At 43.3% G+C, this 24,896-nt stretch overlaps 1 protein-coding gene across 3 annotated transcripts in view; it reads left to right on the forward strand.

Annotated features, from left to right (window-relative positions):
* Positions 1 to 23,191, forward strand: part of aatkb (apoptosis-associated tyrosine kinase b) — a 456,234-nt gene extending 433,043 nt beyond the window's left edge. For all 3 annotated transcript variants that reach the window (XM_060844816.1, XM_060844815.1, XM_060844817.1), the window contains 5 exons: positions 34 to 183; positions 987 to 4,521; positions 16,405 to 16,567; positions 19,234 to 19,461; positions 22,100 to 23,191. In XM_060844816.1, the coding sequence (XP_060700799.1) occupies positions 34 to 183; positions 987 to 4,521; positions 16,405 to 16,567; positions 19,234 to 19,461; positions 22,100 to 22,128 (4,105 nt within the window). In that variant the 3' untranslated portion in view covers positions 22,129 to 23,191. The remainder of the gene's footprint in view (positions 1 to 33; positions 184 to 986; positions 4,522 to 16,404; positions 16,568 to 19,233; positions 19,462 to 22,099) is intronic.
* The last annotated feature ends 1,705 nt before the right edge of the window (positions 23,192 to 24,896 follow it).

The raw sequence follows: 24,896 nt of genomic DNA on the forward strand, positions 1-24,896 counted from the left end.
ATTTTCTTGGTGTTTCTATTTTATTATGCACAGGTCCCTGGGTGTAACTTTATGGGAACTGTTTGAGTTTGGTAACCAGCCGTATCACCGGTGTTCGGATAAGGAGGTGCTGACGTATGCTATTAAAGAGCAGCAGCTGAAACTGCCAAAACCCTTGCTGAACCTACCGCTCTCTGACCGATGGTACGTCAATATCTTCACTGTTTGCATGTACGCTTTGTTTGCTGAAGCAGGAAGTAACCAGCAACCAACAGCTTTTCAAGAGTTGCATAATGATAATTATCTTGTAACATGGACCTAATGGGTGGCACAGTGGATATCACTGCTACCTCACAGCACCAGGGTCCTGGGTTCAATTCCATCCTCTGGTTACTGCCTGTGTGGAGTTTGCATGTTCTCTCTGCGGATTTGCTCTGGTTTCCTCCGACAGTCCAAAGATGTGTAGGTTAGGTGGATTGGCCATGGGCGATTGCCCATTGTGTGCAAGTGAGTTAGGTTAAACTATGGTAAGTTAGTGGTTATGGATGTAGAGTGGGGATAGTGGGAGGGTCAGTGCAGATTTCTTAAGCTGAACAGTCTCTATCTGCACTGCAGAGATTCTAACTTTAATTTCACACAGATTCCAATGTACAAATTTCACCTCTGTAAACCATTGTTGTGTACAACAAAAACTCAAATAGTTATATACACTCACACTGGAACTAAATGTCTAACAACCATGTCCTGTGCAGTTGTTATAAATTCCAATGAGTCATAATCGATACACTGCTGTAAATGATAATGATGCTGTAACCTATGCATCCATAAGCTCTAAGTTGTTTGAAAAATAGATTCTATTGCAAATAATAATTATGCCACCTTTTGCTGTTTTGATATTATACTTTCATTCCTAACTCTAAACAAAGTATATTCATTACAGGAATGCACTTACAATGTATTGCCAGGCCCAGAGCCTTTTTGTTTTAACTCTCTCATGTTGGTCACAGGTACGAGGTGATGCAGTTCTGTTGGCTACAACCAGACCAACGACCCACAGCAGATGAGGTACATCTGCTTCTCAGTTACCTTTGTGCAAAAGCATCCAACGAGGCAGAGGAAGAGTTTGAGAAGCGTTGGAATGCGATGAAGCCAAGTGGCTCCAGCACCAGCCACACAGCTGAGGCCTCATCCTTTCCACTCCTGGAGCAGTTTGGAACCGATGGCTTTCACACTGAGGTGGATGATGTGTTAACGGTGACTGAGACAAGTCAAGGCCTTAACTTTGAATATAAGTGGGACCACACTCAAATGGACAACTTTCCGCCATCTACGGCTGGCCTGAGCCACGGCAGCAGCCAGTACCAAGAGATCTACTTTCCTAACAGTGCATCGGGAAGGCTGAGTTTGAGTGTCTCACCCGTCTCCTCCAACTCCTTCTATGAATCGAAGCAGCAGTCCAACATGCCGCAGAATCTGCAGCCTCCAGGCATTGTGCCAGTGATCAGTGCACACAGCCCTTCTGTAACCGGCGAATACTACATCCGGATAGAGGAACCGACTGAGTGCAATATGGACCTGGACTATACCATGTGTTCCTATAGCCCTGAGTATGATTCAAGCGTGCACATGGAGTCATCGTCTTGGCAAGGATTACAAGGAAGGGACAACGTAGACGATTGCGAGAACAGCCCGACTTTATCCTTGACCATGGAACCTCTTTTGGGTCAGGTATCGTCAGCAACCCAAGATTCCTGGGAAGACAGTCAATACTTTAGCAAGAATAAGAGCCAATCGTACTACGAACAATTCACGGTAGATGATGCTAATCAATATTTGTTAGAGAGTTACTCTGAAAATGGTAGCGACTGGAAAGTACAGAGTGCGGGAGAAAACAGTCGTGAGGATCCTTTGGGAATATCTCCTGTGGTAACAAGTTCCTTCAGAGACTCCAGTGCCCTGTTTGCCACAACTTACCACGAGCTGGATGAAACTGCATCAGATAGAACTTTCCAATCACCAGCTGCTGAAGTGTTTGATTATGCTGCACCTTCTGTAAATACAGCGTTGCATTCAGTTGATGATTTGGAATCGGTGAAAAAGCTTATAGTCGGTGACCCTTCACCAGCTGGACTGCCATCCAGAAAGAGTACTACATCATCATCGAGCACTGAAGATGAAAACCTCTTTTCCTCTGGGATAAAATCATGGGAATCCAGTAATTTCCTAAATAACAACAGGATAGATTTAACAAAACAGTCGCTTGAGCAGGTAGATGTTGGCAGAGAATTATTTCAAACGGAATTTTCAGAACCAGACCTGCACAAGGTGGGAAGTGTTGAGCCTCTCTCTTTACTTCACACAGCAGACACACACAACTCCACAGTGATTCCTTTGACAGAAACAGAGAATGGGTCCTCTAATTGGAAGGTAAAGTGCAAAGAAGTTGACTGGGACAGTCAAAGTTTTGATCAGTCACTCTCCATTGTTTTATATAACATACCCCAGCAAGAGGAAAGTCAGATTCTCATTTCTGACAGATTACAATCTACCAGAAGTGAAGACCTTGTAGACCCATTACTTGGCCAGGTTGTGAAGAGCAGTGCCCTTGGTGCCTATAGCAATACCAGGGTCCAGACGGACAGTGGTGAAATGGATTTCCCTGGACCAGATACAGACAGACCCAGTGTGAGTGATCAATTGGATGTTATTGTTCAAGAAACAAATCAATTAAAGATTGATAGAGAAGAGATTCATAATCCAACCCAATTGAGGATTGAAATAGAAGCCAGAGACAGCAATGCTATTCTTTCAGAAATGGAAATGGTCAGTGATACGTACCAGGTGGAGACTGCAGTCAGGGAATTCACAAGCTCTCCCCAGTTCGATACAGCTGATAAAAGTGACACTTGCTTTTCATCTGATGTGGAATCAAAAGAGCTTGACAGCTCTCCAGTAAAGACACTTTCCAGCGTAAGCTTTGCTGGAACTGACGGCTGCAGCGATGAGGACGAAACAGATATCACATCAGGAATATTTACAGACTTAACACAGGACTATGAAAACAGTGATCTCGTTCTCTCTCACAAATCTCTGCAGAAACTTGTAGGGACTCCAGATTCCCTCGAGTCTCTCGACATCCCGTCGACAACGAGTTCCTGTGAAATGTACAGCCCGACGTCACATTATTCATCGCTCCAACCAAAGGCTGCAGACAGTGGCTACGACACGGAGAACTTTGAATCTCCCGAATTTGTCCTGAAGGAACCGGTTGAACAGAAGGACCCTGAGCTGTTCACCAAAGCGAGCAAACCCAGTAATGCTGCTGCACTGAAGCTGGGCAGTGATGGTGTTGAAGTGTTGCAAGACTCGGAGCCACAGTCCATCAATGAAAAGAATCCCTACAGGGACTCAGCGTATTTCTCAGACTATGATGCTGAGTCTGAAAGATATCAAACCCTAGATTCAGAGAAAGATGACCTTGTGCAAGGTGAGATTGATCTGCTCGAACTAAATGAAGGAGCTCTCACAGAGAGTCCTTTACGAGATGTTGACTATGTGTACTTGGATTCTTCACAGACCCACAACCAGACTGGGCTGCGGCTAACTGAAAGCCCGAAGACTGCAGGGTCAAATTTGGAGAATGGCAATTTGATCCAAAGGTTACATCATGATCCTGCAGAGGGCTTAGTGAGCTGTCAAAATGGCTGCTCTGAAGAGGTTTCTATTCTCATCGAAAAACAAGTGTATGCTGCATCTAATACCGCAGATGCAGTTGTATTGGCAACAGCAGAACCCAAACCAGGGTCACAATTCAGTAGTTCTGCGACAAGTGAGGGGTTTCACAAGCAGGACGTAGAAATTGAGAATGATGAGAAGGCGATTCAAGCTGACGATTTACTTTGTGAGCAGATATTAGAAGAAGCAGGTGGCTCCAATTTAAAGAACAGTGATGGGTTTCTTCAAAGCAGCTACAATTCAGAAAACCTTCTGAAGAAACAGGTATCTTCACGTAAGAAAGGGTACCCTCACAAAACCTCAGGCTGCATCTTTGACGGCACAGAATTAATACTGGAAGAACAATTAACTGAGCAATGTAGCGAGTCAGTTGGAATTCAGTGCACTGATGTTGAGACAAGGAAATTTCAAATGTATTCCTTGAACATTGAAGAAAAGTTGGAGAGCTGCATTGTTCCCAAAATACAGTCAGTTCAGTTGTCATTGGAGCTCCCTTTATTAGACCTCAAGAAAGAACCCCGACAGGGCTTTGAGGGGGAAGAAGGAGAGGAAGAGGATGAGGATGATGATGAAAGTGATGACTCCGATGAAGAACTTGGCATCTATAACATTCAGGAACACAGTGAAGAGAGCGAGGAAGAACTTCCCACTGTTCCCATTATTGTGACAGAGAAGGATGATGGGAAGAATCTAAGAAGTCTTCTCAAGTTGCCAAATTTGGTGTGTGAGACCTTTTGTGATGATCTTGACCGAAAGAAAAAAGTAGTGTCTTTCTACGATGACGTCACTGTCTACCTTTTTGACCAGGTAGGGTGGGTCCTAAGCATTTTCCACTTTGTTTTACCAGACTGGTGCACCAGCTCAGAGAGTTAGTTATCTAACTAGCCATCAAGAGCAATCTTTTCACGCAGAGGGTGGTATGTGTATGGAATGAGCTGCCAGAGGAAGTGGTGGAGGCTGGTACAATTGCAACGTTTAAGAGGCATTTGGATGGTTAATGAATAGGAAGGGTTTGGAGGGATATGGCCCGGGTGCTGGGATTGGGTTGGGATATCTGGTCGGCATGGACGGGCTGGACAGAAGGGTCTGTTTCCATGCTGTACATCTCTATGACTCCAATGTCTGTCAGTATGTAAGATCTTAAGTGAAATAGAAAAGGCTAATCCAAAGCATAACTTGAAGATGAAACACAACGCTAAGACACAGAGGCATCGGTATAAAACTGATGGATAAGGCTGACATCAGAATGCATTCATGAAAACCTTGGTTGAGAATATTTTCTGAGTCAGGCATTATAAGCAAAATCGCACCATCATTTGCTGTAATTGAGGAGAACTCTAGTTTCCTCTGGGAAGGTGTCTGAGTTAGACCCCATAACTTCTATTGTTTATCTTCTAGACATAAGTTGATTTCCCCTCTACTGTTCCTCATCACTCGATACACATGAAACGGGATGTATTGGGTTTTCAGGTTTCTGTCCATCAGTGCAGTGTCAGTCCCTCTCGGAGTCAGAAGATTTAAGCCTCAATTCTGAGACATGAATATAAGGTCAGCACAGTACAGAGAAATTACAGAATTCCAACCTTTCAACTACATGTAATGTGATAGCACAAGTGGATCATATGACATTTCCTGAGGTGACTGGAGTTCTCCTGTTGGCCTGGATGATGTTTATCCCTTTAAAATAAAACTTCTAACATATGAACCCAAATTCCACAATTTGAAAATAAATCACAACAGCCACCTCTCCTACCTTCTCCAACATTCACAATGTTGACCTGTTCCTCTTCCCCAGATTGAAAATATGTGCTCTGCTCCTTCCCAAAAAGATGAAGCTCTCATGCAGAACACACTTAGGTCTTGCCCCATGTGGGATGCTTCCTCGCTGCCATTTCTTCCCTGGCTTCCCATTGGTCTGACATCAGTGGCCAGTGAGCATTCTCAAGACCCCAGTGACAGTCAGTCACATCCAGTTGACCAATGGGGAGAGAGTGATCGAGGATTAGGAAAGTGGGAATGTGTGAATAAAGAGAGGATATAAGGAAATGGAGAAAGTAAAAGAAACAGTGGTTGGATTGAGAACTTTAGTTAGGCCGCGTTTGGAATATTGCATGCAGTTCTGGTTGTCACACTACCAGAGCGACGTGGATGCTTTGGAGTGGGTACAGAGAAGGTTTACCAGGATGTTGCCTGGCCTGGAGGGTTTTAATTATGAGAGAGGTTGGATAAACTCGGATTGTTTTCACTGGAAAGACTGAGACTTAGGGGGCGACCTGATGACCTGAAATGAGAGATATAGCTAACATGGATAGTCAGAGACTCTTTCCCAATGTGGAAAGGTCAAGTACAAGATGGTACAGGTTTAAAGTGAGAGGGGAAAGTTGAGGGGAGAAGTGCAGGGAACATGTTTCACACAGAGGGTGGTGGGAGCTTGGATGCACTGCCAGTAGATGTGGTGGAAGCAGGTACAATAGGAACGTATATCTTGATAGACACATGAACAGGAGGCAAACAGATGGATAGAAACCACTTGTGGGCAGTAAGTAACAGGTCTAAATAAGAATTAGAACTGGCACAGACTTGTTGAGACGAAAAGCCTGTTCCCGTGCTGTATTGAATTGCCTCTAAATTCAGAGTGAAAACAGTCTTGCAATCTCAAGCCTCTTCCATCCTCAGTAAAATGTCTTATCCCTGGGGATCAGTCTGGGAACTGATGTTGTATATTTTCTACAACATCAATCGCTTTTCAATTACAGTGCTCCTAAACCTGTTCACGGTGTTGTGGGACCTACAGTTCATGCAAATTTGTCATTAACATTTGCTCCTTTTTAAAAAAATGAAGTCCTCTTAGCAATTTTGAACTTATTGTTTCAGTCTCTCTATCCATTCACAGTCTTGCAATTAGATAAATGTTTTCATTGTTTGCATTTCCCTTCCAGATGAATCCCCCATTGAACTGTATCTATCACCTATCTGCCCACTGTCCAATCCCATCCATATCCTCTTGAACGTTTTCATGACCCCAAATAGAAGCTGCAAAGTCCCTTAGTTTAGTGATCTCTGTAAATTTGGCAAATGGTGTGCACTTTGGAGACAGAATATCAGGGTGAAACTAAATTAGATGTTTCTGGAATTCTGCCTTTTTCTAGTTCAAGTGTATTGAAGCCAAGAAATGTACTTCTTCATTCTTCAACATGGCTGTTAAATTGGTACTATTTAATAAGATGATGTGATGAATTCCCTCTTTAAAACAATGCAGATCTGAAACAGTGCTTCCTTTAACATGTGTCATCAGACAGACACATTTGCATTTTGTCTGAAACTCCTGTTTAATGTACTCACATCAAAACTTCATCCAGAAAGTGAAACCATGTGATTTGTTTATCTTTCCAGAATCAACAATAACATTCGATAAAGTTTTATAGCTGGCACAATTATTCATATTAATTTGCAACATTTCCAAATGTGTTACTGTCGCATTTGAGTCCATGGTTCAGTTGATTAAAGAAATCACTTTTCTAAGTGTTCAGTACATTGCTCTGAGTAAATTGTGTTATTGATTGCAGCATTTACTAAATTTGCAGAATTATGATGCTCAGTGTTAATGTCACTCTAGTTTTTGTACATCACTCTGCTTTTTAAGAAGACAAAAGAGGAAAATCAGAGAATTACAGAACTTTAGTCTAATGTCTGTGAGTGGGGAGGTTGTTGTAGTCTATAATCACAAGTAGGTGCTCTAATTGGCAGGATGTGGCCAGTGGTGAATCAGAAAGGTCTGTGTTAGGGCTCAGTTATTCACATGGGATAATGGCACAAAAAGTCAGATATCTAGGTTTGCTGATGTCACAAAGTTGTGCAGCATTGCAGACAGTGTGGATGACAGCATAAAATTATAAAAGGATATTGATAGGCTAAGTGAATGAGCAAAACTGTGGCAGGTGGAGTTCGGTGTAAGCAAGTGTGAGGTAATCCATTTTGTACTGAAAAAGAATAGATCAGAGTACTTTCTAAATGGTATGACGTGAAATAAAGTGGACATCCAAAGATATTTGAAGATTCAGATGAAGAGATCTTTAACATGTCACAAACAGGTACATAAGGTAATCAAGAAAGCGAGTGGTATGCTGGCCTGTACATCTATAGCACTGGGCGGTGTTGCCAAACAAAGAGACTTTGGAGTGTAGGTGCAAAATTTCTTGGAAGTAGAGTCATGTCAAGGAAGACAGTGCAGTGAAGAGGCATTTGGTATGCTTGCCTTTACTGGTCGGTGCACTGAGTATGCGAGTTCATGTTGCAGCTGTCCAGGACATTGGTTGGGCTACTGTTGGAACAATGCATTTGGTTCTGCCCTTCTTGTTATCGGAAAGATGTTGTGAATCTTGGAAAGATTCAGAAAACATTCACAAGGATGTTGCCAGGGTTGGAGGGTTTGAGCTATAGGGAGGGGCTGAACAGGCTGGGGCTGTTTTCCCTGAAGTGTCAGAGGCCAAGGGATGACCTTATAGAGGTTTATAAAATCGTAAGGGGCATGGAGAGGGTGAATAGTCAAGGTCTTTTCCCCAGGCTGGGGAAGTCCAGAATTAGGGGGTATAAATTTAAGGTGAGAGGGAAAAGATTTAAAAGAGACCTAATGGGGAACTTTTTTACGCAGAGGGTGGTGTGTGTATGGAATGAGCTGCCAGAGGAAGTGGTGGAGGCTGGTACAATTACAACATTTAAAAGGAATCTGGATGGGTATATGAATAGGAAGGGTTTGGAGGGATATGGGCTGGGTGCTGGTAAATGGGACTAGGTTAATTCAGGATTTCTGATCGACAGGATCTATTTCCTTGCTGTACATCTCTATGACTCTATGAATCTATAAGGAGGCAGAAGTGCTGTTGCAGTTAGAAGCCGACTTGGAGCGAGTAGATCTGGGCACCACAGCCTTGGAGGGTGTACAATGTAGGTTGACAAGAATGATACCTGGACTTCAGGAGTTATAAGGATAGATTACACAAAGTAGGCCTATTTTCTCTAGAATTTAAAAGGGTAAAGGGTGATCTGATTGAAATCTTCAGGTTTACAGATGAAGACTCTGTAGATAAAGATAAACTGTTTTCCACTATAATCCAGTGGTTGGGGATTCTACAAGAAAGGGGCAGAGTCTAAGAATTAAGCCACACCAATCAGGCGAGATGTTTAGAAGTATTCCGACACACAAAGGGTGGTAAATGTTTGCAACTCTCTTCCATACATGGCAATGGATGCCTGCATTGTTCAGTTATTTCTTTTTAAATCCGAGATAGAGAAATATTTGTGAAGCAAAGGTATGAAGGAATATAGGCCAAAGGCAGGTATAGAGAGATGGGTCATACCCCTCTTTTTCCTTCAGCCTCTCCAGTTTAACCCTGAACATTGGCATAATTTCTACCACAGCCTCTGTCGTTGGAAATACATTTCCCAGGCGTGTAACTCTGTGTGTAAAGTGGTTCTACTGCCCTCTGCCCACAGATTGCTGATGTAACTGTGTCTCCCCTCATTATAATCCTTCAGCTAACCATTACTGAGATTGAGTGTACAGCGTTAATGAATGTGCTCTTATAAACGTTCAAAGGTGGCTCTGTTTGTTTACGTTTTACTGTGATCCACTGAGAATTAACATTGTGAAATGCCGGAGCACAACTTTCATTTTGCAGCCCCTGCTGTCACTTTGCTGAACAATGCAACATTGTCATCTTTCTTAGCGGGTACTTTAAATGGTACAATCTGTGTTAAGAATCTTACCGATCTGCACTTGTGTGTCCTTGTGATCTGCAGTTTACAGAAACATTTCTGAATTCAGAACCCGAAACTACTTTCCTTTGAACTCGTCACATCCCCAATCATCACATAATCTGATCTCATCTGGTCTCCAAATGATCCGTTTTCCAGTGGGCTTGAACTGCTTGTCCCAGCAGCCCCATGACCAGGGTTCACTTGCTGGGACAAGCTTCATTCGTTTCCAGATTTTTGGGCTGGAAAACCCCTGGAGGGCCAAAGGAAAGTTACTGTCTTCTCCCTTTGCTTCTGATATCCACAGGGAAAATATCCAGCTCTCAAAACCCCACAGACTGACAGCTCACTCAGCACTCCCAGTGTCACAGGCCCTCAAACACCCTTCCTCACCACCCCGATCGCCTGTCTGAAATCCGTACTGGAATACACTGCAGCCCCTATAAACTGCTGCATGCATCTCCCATCAGGCACCACCCCATCTCCAAAGACAGTGTTCACTGATCCGAGGAGGGAGGTCTGTACCTACCCCCCCACCCCCCCCCCCCCCCCCCCCCCCCCCCCCCCACCCCCCAACACAAACATCTGGACAAACCTCTCGGCCCTGTGGCCATTCACTCCTCCAATGGAATAAATGAGGAACAGCCCAAACTGTGACTGTGGCCATCCTATGCGCACACACACTGTGAACCCCTGCCTGAAGCACCCATTCCTGGTGGCATCCCAACCATTCAGTCTGCATCAGGTGAAGGCACTGCACGGATATTCAGCTGAGCCGCTTTGTTCTCTTCCATCCCCCATCAGCGTAGTGCCGTTCCTCAAACCATATCTGCCATGCCACAGTTATAAAAACCACTCAAGGTGTCTGTACTGTGAACTCACCCTGGAGATAAACACTGCATGCTCAATGAATGAAATAATTAACAATACAAAAATAAAATCATGTCCTGCTGATCGCTCGTTCCATTACTTAGTCCAAACAAATATAACATAAGAACTAGGAGCAGGAGGGGGCCGTCCAGCCCTTCATTAACAACATGGCTAATCCTTACATGGCCTCAGCTCCTCTCACCGTATCCCTTCATTCTTTTATTGTTCAAAAAATTATCTATTTTAGCTTTAAAAACATTTACTGAAGAAGCCTCACTGAGCAGGGAATTCCACAGATTCGCAGCACTCTGGGTGAAGAAGTTCCTTCTCAACTCAGTCCGAAATCTGCTCCCCCTGATTTTGAGGCAATGCCCTCTTGCCCTGCCAGTTGAACCATCCTCTCTACTTCTATCTTAACTATTCCCTTCATAATTTTATATGTTTCTATAAGACTCCCCCCTCATTCTTCTGAATTTCAATGAATACAATCCCAGTCTACTCGGTCCCTCCTCATAAACCAAACCCCTCTACTCCGGAATCAACCTAATGAACCTCCTCTGCACCCCCTCCAGTGCCAGTACATCCTTTCTCAAGTAAGGAGACCAAAACTATACACAGTACTCCAGGTGTGGCCTCACCAGCACATTGTACAGCTGTAACATTACCTCTCTGCTTTTAAACTCAATCCCTTTAACAATGATGGACAAAATTCCATTTGCCTTCCTAATTACTTCCTGCACCTGCAGACCAACTTCCTCTGATTCATTCACAAGGACACCCAGGTCCCTCTGCACAGCAGTGTGCTGCAATTTCTTACCATTCACTGTTATTCTGATTGAAATGGATGACATCACATTTATTAATATTGTACTCCATCTACCAGTCATAGATATGTACAGCATGGAAACAGACCCTTCAGTCCAACCCGTCCATGCCGACCAGATATCCCAACCCAATCTAGTCTCACTCCCAGCACCCGGCCCATATCCCTCCAAACCCTTCCTATTCATATACTCATCCAAATGCCTCTGAAATGTTGAAATTGTACCAGCCTCCACCACATCCTCTGGCAGCTCATTCCATACACGTACCACCCTCTGCACGAAAAAGTTGCCCGTGAGGTCTCTTTTATATCTTTCTATCTTTCCCCTCTCACCCTAAACCTATGCCCTCTAGTTCTGGACTCCCCAACCCCAGGGAAAAGACTTTGTCTATTTATCCTATCCATGCCCCTCATAATTTTGCAAACCTCTATAAGATCACCCCTCAGCCTCTGACGCTCCAGGGGAAACAGCCCCAGCCTGTTCAGCCTCTCCCTGTAGCTGAGATCCTCCAATCCTGGCAACATCCTTGTAAGTCTTTTCTGAACCCTTTCAAGTTTGGCAACATCTTTCCAATAGGAAGGAGACCAAAATTGCAGGCAATATTCCAACAGTGGCCTAACCAATGTCCTGTACAGCTGCAACATGACCTCCCAACTCCTGCACTCAATACTCTGACCAATAAAGGAAAGCATACCAAATGCCTTCTTCACTATCCTATCTACTTGCAACTCCACTTTCAAGAAGCTATGAACCTGCACTCCAAGATCTCTTTGTTCAGCAACACTCCCTAGGATCTTACCATTAAGTGTATAAGTCCTGCAAAGATTTGCTTTCCCAAAATGCAGCACCTCGCATTTATCTAAATTAAACTCCATCTGCCACTTCTCAGCCCATTGGCCCATCTTGTCCAGATCCTGTTGTAATCTGAGGTAACCCTTGTCGCTGTCCACTACACCTCCAATTTTGGTGTCATCTGCAAACTTATTAACTGTACCTCTTATGCTCGCATCCAAATCATTTATGTAAATGACAAAAAGTAGAGGACCCATCAACGATCCTTGTGGCACTCCACTGGTCACAGGCCTCCAGTCTGAAAAACAACCCTCCACCACCAACCTCTGTCTTCTGCCTTTGAGCCAGCTCTGTATCCAAATGGCTAGTTCTCCCTGTATTCCAAGAGATCTAACCTTGCTAATCAGTCTCCCATGGGGAACCTTGTCGAACATCTTGCTGAAGTCCATATAGATCACATCTACTGCTCTGCCCTCATCAATCTTCTTTGTTACTTCTTCAAAAAATTCAATCAAGTTTGTGAGACATGATTTCCCACGCACAAATCTATGTTGACTATCCCAAATCAGTCCTTGCCTTTCCAAATACATGTACATCCTGTCCCTCAGGATTCCCTCCAACAACTTGTCCACCACAGAGGTCAAGCTCACCGGTCTATAGTTCCCTGGCTTGTCTTTACCGCCCTTCTTAAACAGTGGCACCATGTTTGCCAACCTCCAGTCTTTCAGCACCTCATCTGTGACTATCAATGATACAAACATCTCAGCAAGAGGCCCAGCAATCACTTCTCTAGCTTCCCACAGAGTTCTTGGGTACACCTGATCAGGTCCTGGGGATTTATCCACTTTAAACCGTTTCAAGATATCCAGCACTTCCTCCTCTGTAATCTGGACATTTTGCAAGATGTCACCATCTATTTCCCTACAGTGTATATCTTCCATATCCTTTTCCACAGTAAATATTGATGCAAAATATTCATTTAGTATCTCCCCCATTTTCTGTGGCTCCACACACAAAGGCCACCTTGCTGATCTTTGAGGGGCCCTATTCTCTCCCTAGTTACCCTTTTGACCTTAATATATTTGTAAAAACCCTTTGGATTCTCCTTAATTCTCTTTGCCAAAGCTATCTCATTTCCCCGTTTTGCCCTCCTGATTTCCCTCTTAGGTATACTCCCACTTTCTTAATACTCTTCTCAGGATTTACCCGATCTATCCTGTCTATACCTGACATATGCTTCCTGCTTTTTCTCAACCAAACCCTCAATTTCTTTAGTCATACAGCATTTCCTACACCTACCAGCCTTTCCTATCACCCTGACAGGAATATACTTTCTCTGGATTCTTGTTATCTCATTTCTGAAGGCTTCCCATTTTCCAGCCGTCCCTTTACCTGCGAACATCTGCTTCCAATCAGCTTTCGAAAGTTCTTGCCTAATACCGTCAAAATTGGCCTTTCTCCAATTTAGAACTTCAACTTTTAGATCTGGTCTATCCTTTTCCATCACTATTTTAAAACAAATAGAATTATGGTCGCTGACCCCAAAGTGCTCCCCTACTGACACCTCAGTCACCTGCCCTGCCTTATATCCCAAGAGTAGGTCAAGTTTTGCACCTTCTCTAGTAGGTACATCCACATACTGAATCAGAAAATTGTCTTGTACACACTTTAAGAAATTCATCTCCATCTAAACCTTTAACACTATGGCAGTCCCAGTCGATGTTTGGAAAGTTAAAATCCCCTACCATAACCACCTTATTATCCTTTGCCCACTCAAACTTGTATCTGTGTCTCTTCGCAAAATTTCACAGTCCTCTGCACACTTTGTTCTACCACTCATCTTAGTGTCATTCACAAACTTTGACATACTACACATGGTGTCCAATTCCAAATCATCTATATAAATTGTAAATAATTGCAGTCCTAACACTGATCCCTGAGGTACATCAAAAGTCACTGATTGCCAATCAGAATAGCACTCCTTTCTCCCTGCTCTTTGCTTTCTGTTGGTTAACCAATTCTCTATCCATGTTAATACATTACCTCTAACCCCTTGCATCTTTACTTTATGCAGCAGCCTTTTATGCTGCCCCTTGTCGAATGCCTTTTGGAAATCTAAGTACACCATATCTACTGGGTGCCCGATGTCCACTGTATTCATAATGTCTTCATAGAATTCCAAAAGATTAGTTAAGCCTGATCCTCATGAACCCATGCTGCACCTTCCCAATGGGACGATTTCTATCTAAATGCCTTGCTATTTCTTCCTTGATAATAAACTCAAGCATTTTCCGCACTACAGAAGTTCAGCTAACAGGTCTATAAATTCCCATCTTCTACCTGCCACCCTTCTTAAACAATGGCATCACTTTGGCTGTTTTCCATCTTCTGGAACTGCCCCAGAATCCAGTGAATTTTGTAAAATTACCACAAGTGCAATTGTTATTTTCTCCTGCCAACTCTTCCCATCCCTGGGATACATTCCATCAGGGCCAGGAGACTTGTCTACCCTTAGCTCCATTAACTTGTCCAACACTACCCCTTTGTGGGAACGATTGTTTCCAGGTCCTCACCTATCTTCATCTCTTTGTCAATTACTGGCATGTTATTCATGTCCTCCACTCTGAAGACCAATACAAATTCCCTGTTCAATGCCTCAGCCATTTCCTCATATCCCATTACTTAATCCCCCTTCCCATCCTCGAAAGGATCAATATTTACTTCAGCCACTCTTTTTTGTTTTATATTTTTATAGAAATATTTGCTATCTGTCTTTATATTCTGAGCTATATTTTTTCTCATAATCTATCTTACTTTTCTTTATAGCTCTTTTTGTGGCTTTTTGTTGACCTTTAAAGCTTTTCCAGTCGTCTAGTTTCTCACAGATTTTGGCTACTTTGTATGCCTTCGAATTCGATTTGATAGCCTCCCTTATTCCCTTAGACACCTATGGCAGATTATCCCTTTTCCTACAGTCCTTCCTATTCATTGTTTTTTTTTCTTTTGCTGAGCACTTTCAAAAGTTGCTTTGAAAGTCCTCCACTGTTCATCAACTGTCCCATCATAAAGTCTTTGCTTCCAATCTAACTTAGCCACCTCCTCCCTCATCCTATTGTAGTCTCCCTTGTTTAAGTACAGGACCCTGGTATTGGATTTTATCTTCACACTTTCCACCTGTATTCTAAACTATGTTGTGGTCACTCCTTCCAAGAGGATCCCTAACTATGATATCATTAATTATTCCTGTCTCATTACACAGGACCAGGTCTAGGATAGCTTGCTCCCTCATTGGTTCCATTTCATACTGTTCAAGAAAACTATCATTGATACACTCAACGAACTCCTCCTCAAGGCTACCCTGACTGAGCTGGTTCGACCAATCGACATGTAGATTAAAATCCCTCATGATAATTGCTCTTAACATGTTCACTGGCGTTGGTTGTTTCTTTGTTTTTTGCCCAACCCAGTGTGATATTATTATTTGATGGCCTATATCACCTCTCACCACCGCCCTAATGTCATCCCTAAATATCAGAGATACTCCACCTCCCTGACCTTCCTGTCTGTCCTTCTGAATAGTCTGATACTCCTGGATATTTAACTCCCAGTCATGACCATCCTGTAACCATGTCTCCGTAATGGCTACTAAATCATACTCATTTGTGATGATTGGTGCTGTTAGCTCATGAACCTTATTACGAATGCAACGAACATTCTGTTAAAATTCCCTTATGCTTGTTTTTGTACCCTCTTTATGAAATCCAACATGAGCTGAAAATGTGTTGCTGGAAAAGCGCAGCAGGTCAGGCAGCATCCAAAGAGCAGGAGAATCGACATTTTGGGCATGAGCCCTTCTTCAGGAAGGGCTCATGCCCGAAATGTCAATTCTCCTGCTCCTTGGATGCTGCCTGACGTGCTGCGCTTTTCCAGCAACACATTTTCAGCTCTGATCTCCAGCATCTGCAGTCCTCACTTTCTCCATGAAATCCAACGTGTCCAGTAATAATATGTCCTGAGTTATTCTTCCTTTTCATTTCTTTCATAGCCTGTTAAATTCTCCGTCACGCATGTAAATCTGTTGCACCTCTTTATTTACCAACATCAATGGTTTATCCTCCCCACTGTCAGACAATGTTACAACTGCCCATGCCCTTTGTTCCAAGCAGAGCCAGTCGTCTAATTGGCATCCAAATACTTGATGGACAATCGGCACATTCTCAGCAGACCAGAGACCCTGTGAGTTACTGTGCCCACCTTGCTCTCTGGTCCAGCTGCTCTCCACTGTCCCAGTTACTCTCTCCCAGAGCTCTCCGCTGAGTCCAGATTTCAGCTGTCCCCCAGCCTTTTCACTCATGTCTCCCCAGTGTTGTCTCCCAGGGAGAAAGAGGAAGTGGCAGATCACCAGCCAGTGACTTGAAGTGCACTCAAACGTGGAATTATTTTGTTTCAGGAGAGTCCAACGGGTGAACTCAGTGACCAGAACATTCCAGATGTTGACCCAACATTTCAGCACCATCCTGAAGAGTTGCAAAATAAAGGGACTGGTGTTTCCACGGCAACACAGAGGCAGAATACTTCCAAACATTCATCGGATGAGAATGCCTCTGAAGAAAGTAATCTGAATTTCTAAACAAAAAGCTTCCAGTTTGAGCAATATATTTACAATATGCTGCAGATTGGGAAATATTCAACACTGCTTCCTCATTGTTGGAAATAATTTGGCAGACATTACGTGACAGACAACAGACACAGTCAAAGAGATTGAAGCTAGCAGCACTGTTAGCTGCTTGTGGTGCAGTGGTAATGTCCTGACCGCTGAAATAGGAGGCCAGGGTTCAAGTCTCACCTGCTCCAAAGGTGTATAAAGCCACCTTTGAACAGGTTGCAGCAATAATGATAGCTTCTGACCACGAGGACACTTGCGGTAGTGTCCACACCTCTAAGCCAGGAGTCACATGTTCAGGTGCCACCTGCTCCAGAGGTGTTTAACAACATTTCTGGAACAAGCTGATTTAAAACAATCTGAACAGCCCCATTTTTAATATTGGTGAAAATTTCTTCTCTGGATGTAGCTTTGCTCACTGAGCTGTAAGGTTCATTTTCAGACGTTTCGTCGCCGTAGTAGGTAACATCTTCAGTGAGCCTCAGGACAAAGGCTTCGTCCGGACATTCACTGAAGATGTTACCTACTACGGTGACAAAACGTCTGAAAATGAACCTTCCAGCTCAGCAAGCAAACCTACATCCAGAACCTCAACCTGAGCTACAAATCTTCTCAAAACTCACTAAAATGTCTTCTATTAGTTTCCCATGCTGCTGCTTAGATTGGTCAGAGAGGATAGCATCAGAGCACATCCCCACTTCAGGCCTTCTGATTGACAGAATGTCATTGATAAAGCAGCTGAAGATGGTTAGGCCTAGTTGATGCCTTAAGGTCTGAAATTTCCTCCTTCAATTGTGTATCTTCCCATAAGTAGCTTCTTGAAACCCACCACTCCATCCAAACTTTTGATGGCTTGTAATATTACCTTGTGTGGTGTTAAATGTTATTTGATGATGATCTATGAAGCACATTGAGGATGTTTCACTATATTTCTAAGGTACTATCCAAGTACAAATTATTACCAGAGATTTGTATTCTCTTCATAAAGACTTTCTGATCATGAATTCCATTTAAAATATTAAAATCTATTTGTAATACATAATACAATGATTTTTCCCTTTCTCTCTGTACTGCCCATTCCATCCATCAATATCGTCCTGCAGTCTTCCGACTCTGTCACAATATCCAGTATTTCTCAAGGTCATGACATCTCAACATCAAATCTTAAATAGTTCCTTTACTTTCTGAGCCCAAATTACCTATGCCAAGAGTAAATACCATCAGCAGCAACATAGACCCAGTCCGAGGAATTGAAATTGCTTAGCTTTTTACTTCCCAGTAATCTCCCAGTCAATGTAAAGCAATCCTCCTTAATGCAGTGTGCTACCAAGTGCAGTATAGAACACAGTACAGCACAGGCCCTTCAGCCCGCGATGTTGTGCCGACCTTTTATCCTTCTCTAAGATCAAACTAACCTACATGTCTTTCATTTTACTATCATCCATGTGCCTTTTCCAAGAGTCACTTAAACGTCCCTATTGTCTCTGACTCCACCCCCACCACTGGCAGTACGTTCCAACCACACACTACACTCTGTGGAAAGAACCTACCTCTGACATCTCCCCAAAACCTTCCTCCAATCACCTTCAAATTATGTCCCCTCTTGATTGATGTTTCTGCCCTGGGAAGAAGTCTCTATTCACTCTATCTGTGCCCCTCATCATCTTGTGCATCTCTATCAAGTCACCTCTCATCCTTCTTCACTCCAGTGAGAAAAGCCCTAGCTCCCTCAACCTTTCACATCAAATGTTTTCTGGAATTCAGAAAGACCACATCCACTATCCCTTCCCTCAATTATTCCTCTGGAGTTCTTCAAAGAATTTTATAAGATATGTTGTAGCACCTGATAGATAACGCACCAATTGTGCTTCGGGTTTGTTATTACAGAAGCGCCTGTCTAGTCTTTCCACTGTTAAATCTCTCACTGTGACTGTATCCTGCACATATCTGCCACATGGTCTACTTGTGACTGCCCTCTGCTGGCTGTTGTCATTCACAGCAAGTATCCAGTGCTGAAAATCACAGCAGGCATGATTTGGAGGTGCCCATGTTGGCCTGGGGTGGACAAAGTTAAAAAATCACAAAACACCAGGTTATAGTCCAACAGGTTTATTTGGAAGCACTAGCTTTTGGAGCCCTTCCTCCTTTATCAGGTGAGGATCAGTGCTCTGAAAGCAGGTGCTTCCAAATAAACCTGTTGGACCGTAACCTGGTGTTGTGTGATTTTTAACTTCTCACAGCAGGGTCCTCTTGGGACCTTGCCACCTTCTTCTTCCTGTTGGCACTTGGTTAAAGTTTTAACTTGCATGCTCCTGGTGTGGAGCTTCTCAGACCAGGACGAAACCATTTTTTGTTGACATCGAAAATCATAGAAAATGTTTCAAATTTGGTGTCTTGCACTCCCAGAAGCATCAAGCTGAAAATCCTTCCATTGTAAAGACTTGACTTATTGCATGAACTTGCTGAGAGAAATGACTGGTTATCAAGAGTTGACCTATTGAATGTCAAATTGTTTCCGCCATTGTAATTGTGACTTTAAAACACTGCTTTTTTTGGATATCTTATTGATTGTCAAACCACTATTTAACTTCTGTGCTATGTTTCGATGTGCGTCAGGTGGAGGCTTTGAGTGGGATGATGACTTTCCGTTGGTATCGGTCCGGTCATCGTTAGAGCCTGAAGGTTCCTCCTTGACATCTGACCCTGCCTCGGGTGCTATTCCGTCAGGGCTAGAACAAAGTCAGGTGCAGAAAACCCACTTCTCTCGCTTCACCATCTCTCCGGCCACTGTCTCTCGGTTCTCAATTACTCATGTCTTGGACTCGGAAATTGAGTCACTTGGAGGTAAGCAAGAGCTCTACAAATGGCCTGCAAATGAAACAGGTTGACGGTTTTGTTTCGGAGGCTCTGGAATGTTCTTCCTAAAGAAAAGAATCACCAAAATGTTTACATGATTCCCTTACTGAACTGCATTCCAAAAAGTAAATCAATGGTCATAAAGTCTCTCAGGATATCCTGAGGACTGTATAAATGCCTGGCCAGTAAAACTAAGCCACACTATCCCTCTGAGTGAGCCCAGCTAACAATTCCATCAGCAGCCTTTCAATCCTGAACAGCTCTGGGTAATTTCAGTTGATCAAGTTCCCCTCAATTGGGACAAGTTAGAGTAAAGTGTCCCTCCAGATCTTCAAATCTTTCCACTGGCAGCAAGTGAGAGGACTGGCCCTCTGATTATTCACCTCGCTCTTTCTCTCTCTCCCCCCTCTCCCCATGTACCACCCATGCCTTCAGTGGTTGATCCACGGGACCCACTAAACAAACTGGCATCTGTCTCACTGACACAATTATTCTGTTTTGGGTTAAAACAGGTAGAAGATTTCGGATCTCTATGTGTGTGGGTGTAGTCAGATTCTGAATGAAGTGCCTTTTGAATGTATCTAGTTCTGAATTTCTGACTCCTCAGCTAAGATTCCCGATGTACCCATTGTCTGAACTTCACCCCGGATGCGGCCACAGTTGACTGAGCAGGTGGAGTTTTTAACTGCTCATTCAGCATAGCCAAGCCATGTGAACCCTGACGAAGATCCAGATGTCTCTCTAGGTCACTGCTCCCACCGGCTAAATGCCCTCTGAAATGAATTGACCTAATGGATCCAAGTGAAGTCAGTGCCCATTGCTCATTAATCACAGGCAGCTCCAAGAAATCTAACCTGAACGTGGACCCTGATGTGTCTTTAGAAACTCTGTGCAAACGAGATGTGAACTTGCATGCCTGTCATTCATTCTCTGTGTCATGAGGACTATTTGTAAAATCTCTGCAGGGTAAATCTCTCCAGGGTGATTAGGGACGGGCAGGAAATGTGGAATGTCTCCAGGGTGATTAGGGAGGGGCAGTAAATGAGGAATGTCTCCAGGGTGATTAGGGACAGACAGTAAATGAGGAATGTCTCCAGGGTGATTAGGGACGGGCAGTAAATGAGGAATCTCTCCAGGGTGATTAGGGACGGGCAGTAAATGAGGAATGTCTCCAGGGTGATTAGGGAGGGGCAGTAAATGAGGAATGTCTCCAGGGTGATTAGGGAGGGGCAGTAAATGAGGAATGTCTCCAGGGTGATTAGGGACAGGCAGTAAATGAGGAATCTCTCCAGGGTGATTAGGGAGGGGCAGTAAATGAGGAATGTCTCCAGGGGGATTGGGGACGGGCAGTAAATGCTAGCTGAGCCTACAACAGCCCATGGACAGATTTCAAGAAATACCTGCACCAGCAAGGGATTCTAAATCATTGCCAGGTTGGCAAAAGGTGAACAATGGGCCAGAATAGAATTAGAGATAGAATATCCTTTATTGTCACATGTACCGTGAATAGCTTTGACAGTGTCTGCCTGTTGTGGTGCTGTCTTCGTTACAAGTACCTCGCTACAGATCTCGGATACAACAGAGGAATTAAAAGTAGTTGCATTACTTTACAGAGTTTACAAAATAAGTTGGAAATAAGGCATCCTTCAAGGAATGGCGTGACAGTCATGTAAAAATTCCCAATACACATTACATTGTAGCAGCTCAGCGCAGGGCATCTGCACATTTTCTGACCGTCTGCAACACAGCCCATGTCCAACAACCGCCCCTGCTCCATTCTCAGCCCCCAGACCACCTAGTAACGGCCCTCAGCTGCTGCAAACCCCCAGACTGCCCAGTTACGGCCCTCAGCTGCTCCAAGGTCAACTCCAGGATTGCCTCGCCGCTCCGGTTTCCGGTCCGGGACTCCCCGCCTGCGCCTGATGCTGCTCTAGGGCTCAGGCGAGCGAAAAACATAAAGGGAAAAAAAAACGAAAAGAAAACAAAAGGAACGGCTAGGGCAGAGGAGCTTCAGTAGGCGTGCCTTCCTGTGCTGCAAGGTCACCTCTGAAACACGAAGCGGATTGGAACAAGTACACATTGTCAATCCAAATTTCCTGGGACACTCAGGGGACCCCCAACACCTCTCTCTCCCTTTCCCCCCAACCACTTGCACACAATATTCTGGCCAGTATTTATCCATCAGCCAATTCCTGAGAACAGTTGACCTAGTCATTATTAGACTGATGTTTGTGGGTGGCACGGTGGCACATTGGTTAGCACTGCTGCCTCACAGCACCTGAGACCTGGGTTCAATTCCTGACTCAGGCAACTGACTGTGTGGAGTTTGCACATTCTCCCTGTGTCTGTGTGGGTTTCCTCCAGGTGCTCCGGTTTCCTCCCACAGTCACAAAGATGTGCAGGTCAGGTGAATTGGCCATACTAAATTGCCCCTAGTGTTGGGGGAATGGGTAGGTGGTGGGTCGGTGTGGACTTGTTGGGCCGAAGGGCCTGTTTCCACACTGTAAGTAATCTAATCTAATCAGAATGCTTCCCACATTCCCACAGCACAATCTTTGAGACATGCTGAGGTTGTGGATATTTCAGTGATGATTCTAATTCCTTCTTTTCCCCTGATTCCTTCCAGAAAGCATTGAGGAGGGTGAAAGGGAATGACTCACACATTGAGCCTGGACTGGAATTCTAATTTTTGGAAAATAAAAAAGCAAACGGACAAGATCTGACAGAACCGCAAATGAATGTTTCGCACTATGACTTTAATTGCTTTGAATTGTTGGACAATTTGATTGCGAGTTTTTGGCTGCTAGCACAGGTGGACGCACTGTTACAATGACCTTGTGGGGGTTAACGTTGCTGCGCAACTCTCAAGTCTCCTCAGTGTGGTCTGGGCCCTCTCCCCTCTCCAGCCGGTCTGTATTTAACCAGGATTCCAAGGATTTCACTGCAAGCCGATTTGGGGATGGAGCAGACTCTGTCTGACAGGAAATATTTATTACACAGAGGAGACTGTTGTCACAAGCCTACCACAGTGAGGAAAAAAAGCTGATCTTTCCAACACAGAGCAACTGTGAGGGTTTTCTGAAAATAGACACTGCAGACTGTACCAGGCTCCATTTGTAATGAACCATTTTTGCCAATAATGCCATCTGCTTATAGTCCTCATCTGCTCGGGCATCAGATAAGAAGTGCTTGGATGAGGCTACTCGGTATTCTTTGCCCGCATCCCAGTACAAATGTTGTCCCATTGAACATGCCTCTCAGTATTCAGTCCACAGTATTTAGTGTTTGATATGGAATAGTGTAGAAAATCAGTTAAACTGCAATCTCTATACTATTTTTGTAAAATCATTCAGACTACTGATGAATATATTGTAAATGTTGCCAAAGAGATGTAAAAAATGTGCAGCCCCTAGCTATATTAGTTGCTACCTGTATGGCTTTAAGCTGTCGTGTCACAGTACAAACTTTACAAAGGAGACGCTGAATATGTAGCAATTTTTTGCCTCCCTCATCAAGCTATACAGACGCAACATTTATTATATTAAAGAAATGACCGGTTGCATGATGCCAGTGAGCAAGGCTGTCTTTGAAATGTCACAGCTGTTAGTACTTTGTATAACTGATCAATACGGGTCATTACTGCTCTTCAGTGTTTTATTTCCATTTAGCTAGCAGCATGTGGTTTAAATCGCCAGACTAATAAACTTTTTACAATATCTTACATTTGTTCTTTTTATGTTGCCTGCCTGGCTCGTTCTTTGCTTCGGAATTAATAAGAAAGTACAGAATTAGGATCAGAAGTGGACCATTCGGCCTCTCAGCCATTTCTGACATTTAATGAAATCATGGATGATCAATTGGTGTTTCAATTTCCATATTCCCACCTACTTCAGAACCTATTGGTTCTCTTACAATCTATCTGCCACTGCCTGAAAATATTTGATGGCATGTCTCCAGCTGAGGCAGAGAGTTTCAAAGTTCTGCAATCCTCAGCGTGAAGAATTTCGCCTACTCTCTATCTGAAAGGGTCCCATTATAATCCTGAATCTCTGTGATACAGTCTGCTTGGGCTAATGTAGAAAACCACAATAATGTCAATTGCTATCTGCAAAAGCTAAATAGTGCAGAAGTAGGATAATTGACAGCAACGTTTGGAGTTCTGTGTAATTTTGTACATTTTGCTATCAATTTCAGCAGCGTAATGGCATCAAGTACTGACAGTTTGACATCATTGCCAGCCCAATCTCTATTACAGATTGATGCCACAGAAGATCAGATGGTATTAAAAACCCAACCTATTAATAAACCAGAAGGAACGGAACAGTTACCTTCAGAAAAACTTTTCAATGTTTTGACAAGAAAGCTTCACATTTATCTTTAAATCTCAATGTGGGAGGAATAAAATACAAAATTATAAAATTGTACATTAATAACATAAACAAAACCCCTTCCTATAACACTTCAGGCAAACTGGTAGAATAATAAACACTTTTATGTTTAAGGGAATTTGACTCTGTTGCAACTGTTCTACTGCTTCTTTTGTTCAAGCTATTGTAGGGATCATATGTAACATCTACGGAAATTACGTGGGATGTTTTTCACCCACTGATCTTGTGTTGGAGGTGTCAAGAGGATAGCTGATTCTCTTTCACTTCCAGCACGGCTGCTCGGTTATTGTAGAGAATTGACAAACAGTAATTATTGGCTTGTCTAATGCGAATAAACAATTATTGTTATCGCTGTGTATATCAAGTGAGTCAATTAAAATTAGAAAAAGGTCAAAAGAGAAGCACTGAAGCTATTATTAGTGACTTTAACAGCATCCAGTCACTAAATGGAAATCATAAAATAGACAGCATCATGTGCAATTGGAGAATGTTTATATTAAATGCCTGCTATTAAGAGGCAAGCTACAATTGTGTATTGAGATTTCTGCAGATGCAGTTCTTTTGTTAAATCCAGCAGGAAGCTTGTTTTAATTTTAAATTGGGTGAGTTATTTTTTGCCTTCAAGTGATGGATTTAAATGCAATAGACTTTCCATTTCTCTGCACTCAGCGTTAACAGCAAGCACTCAGATGTCAGATTACAACAGGACAGTGAATCTCTGTTCCACATTAACCCCAACCTCACCAAAATAGTTGAACTTCAAAAAGAAACCCCACGGTGAGGGAAGCGGCCTGACTTTTCAAAGAAATGACGTGGAGGTGCCAGTGTTGGACTGGGGTGGACAACGTTAAAAATCACACAACACCCAGGTTTATTGTCCAACAGGTTCATTCAGAAGCACTAGCTTTCGGAGCACTGCTCTTTCATCAGGTGGTTCTGGAGCAGGACCACAAGACAAAGAATTCATAACAAAAGATTACAGTGCCATGCAACTGAAATAATATATTGTACAAACCTAGATTGCTGTCAAGTCTT

Source organism: Hemiscyllium ocellatum, chromosome 25 (genome assembly GCF_020745735.1).
Source record: "Hemiscyllium ocellatum isolate sHemOce1 chromosome 25, sHemOce1.pat.X.cur, whole genome shotgun sequence".
Lineage (NCBI taxonomy): Eukaryota > Metazoa > Chordata > Chondrichthyes > Orectolobiformes > Hemiscylliidae > Hemiscyllium > Hemiscyllium ocellatum.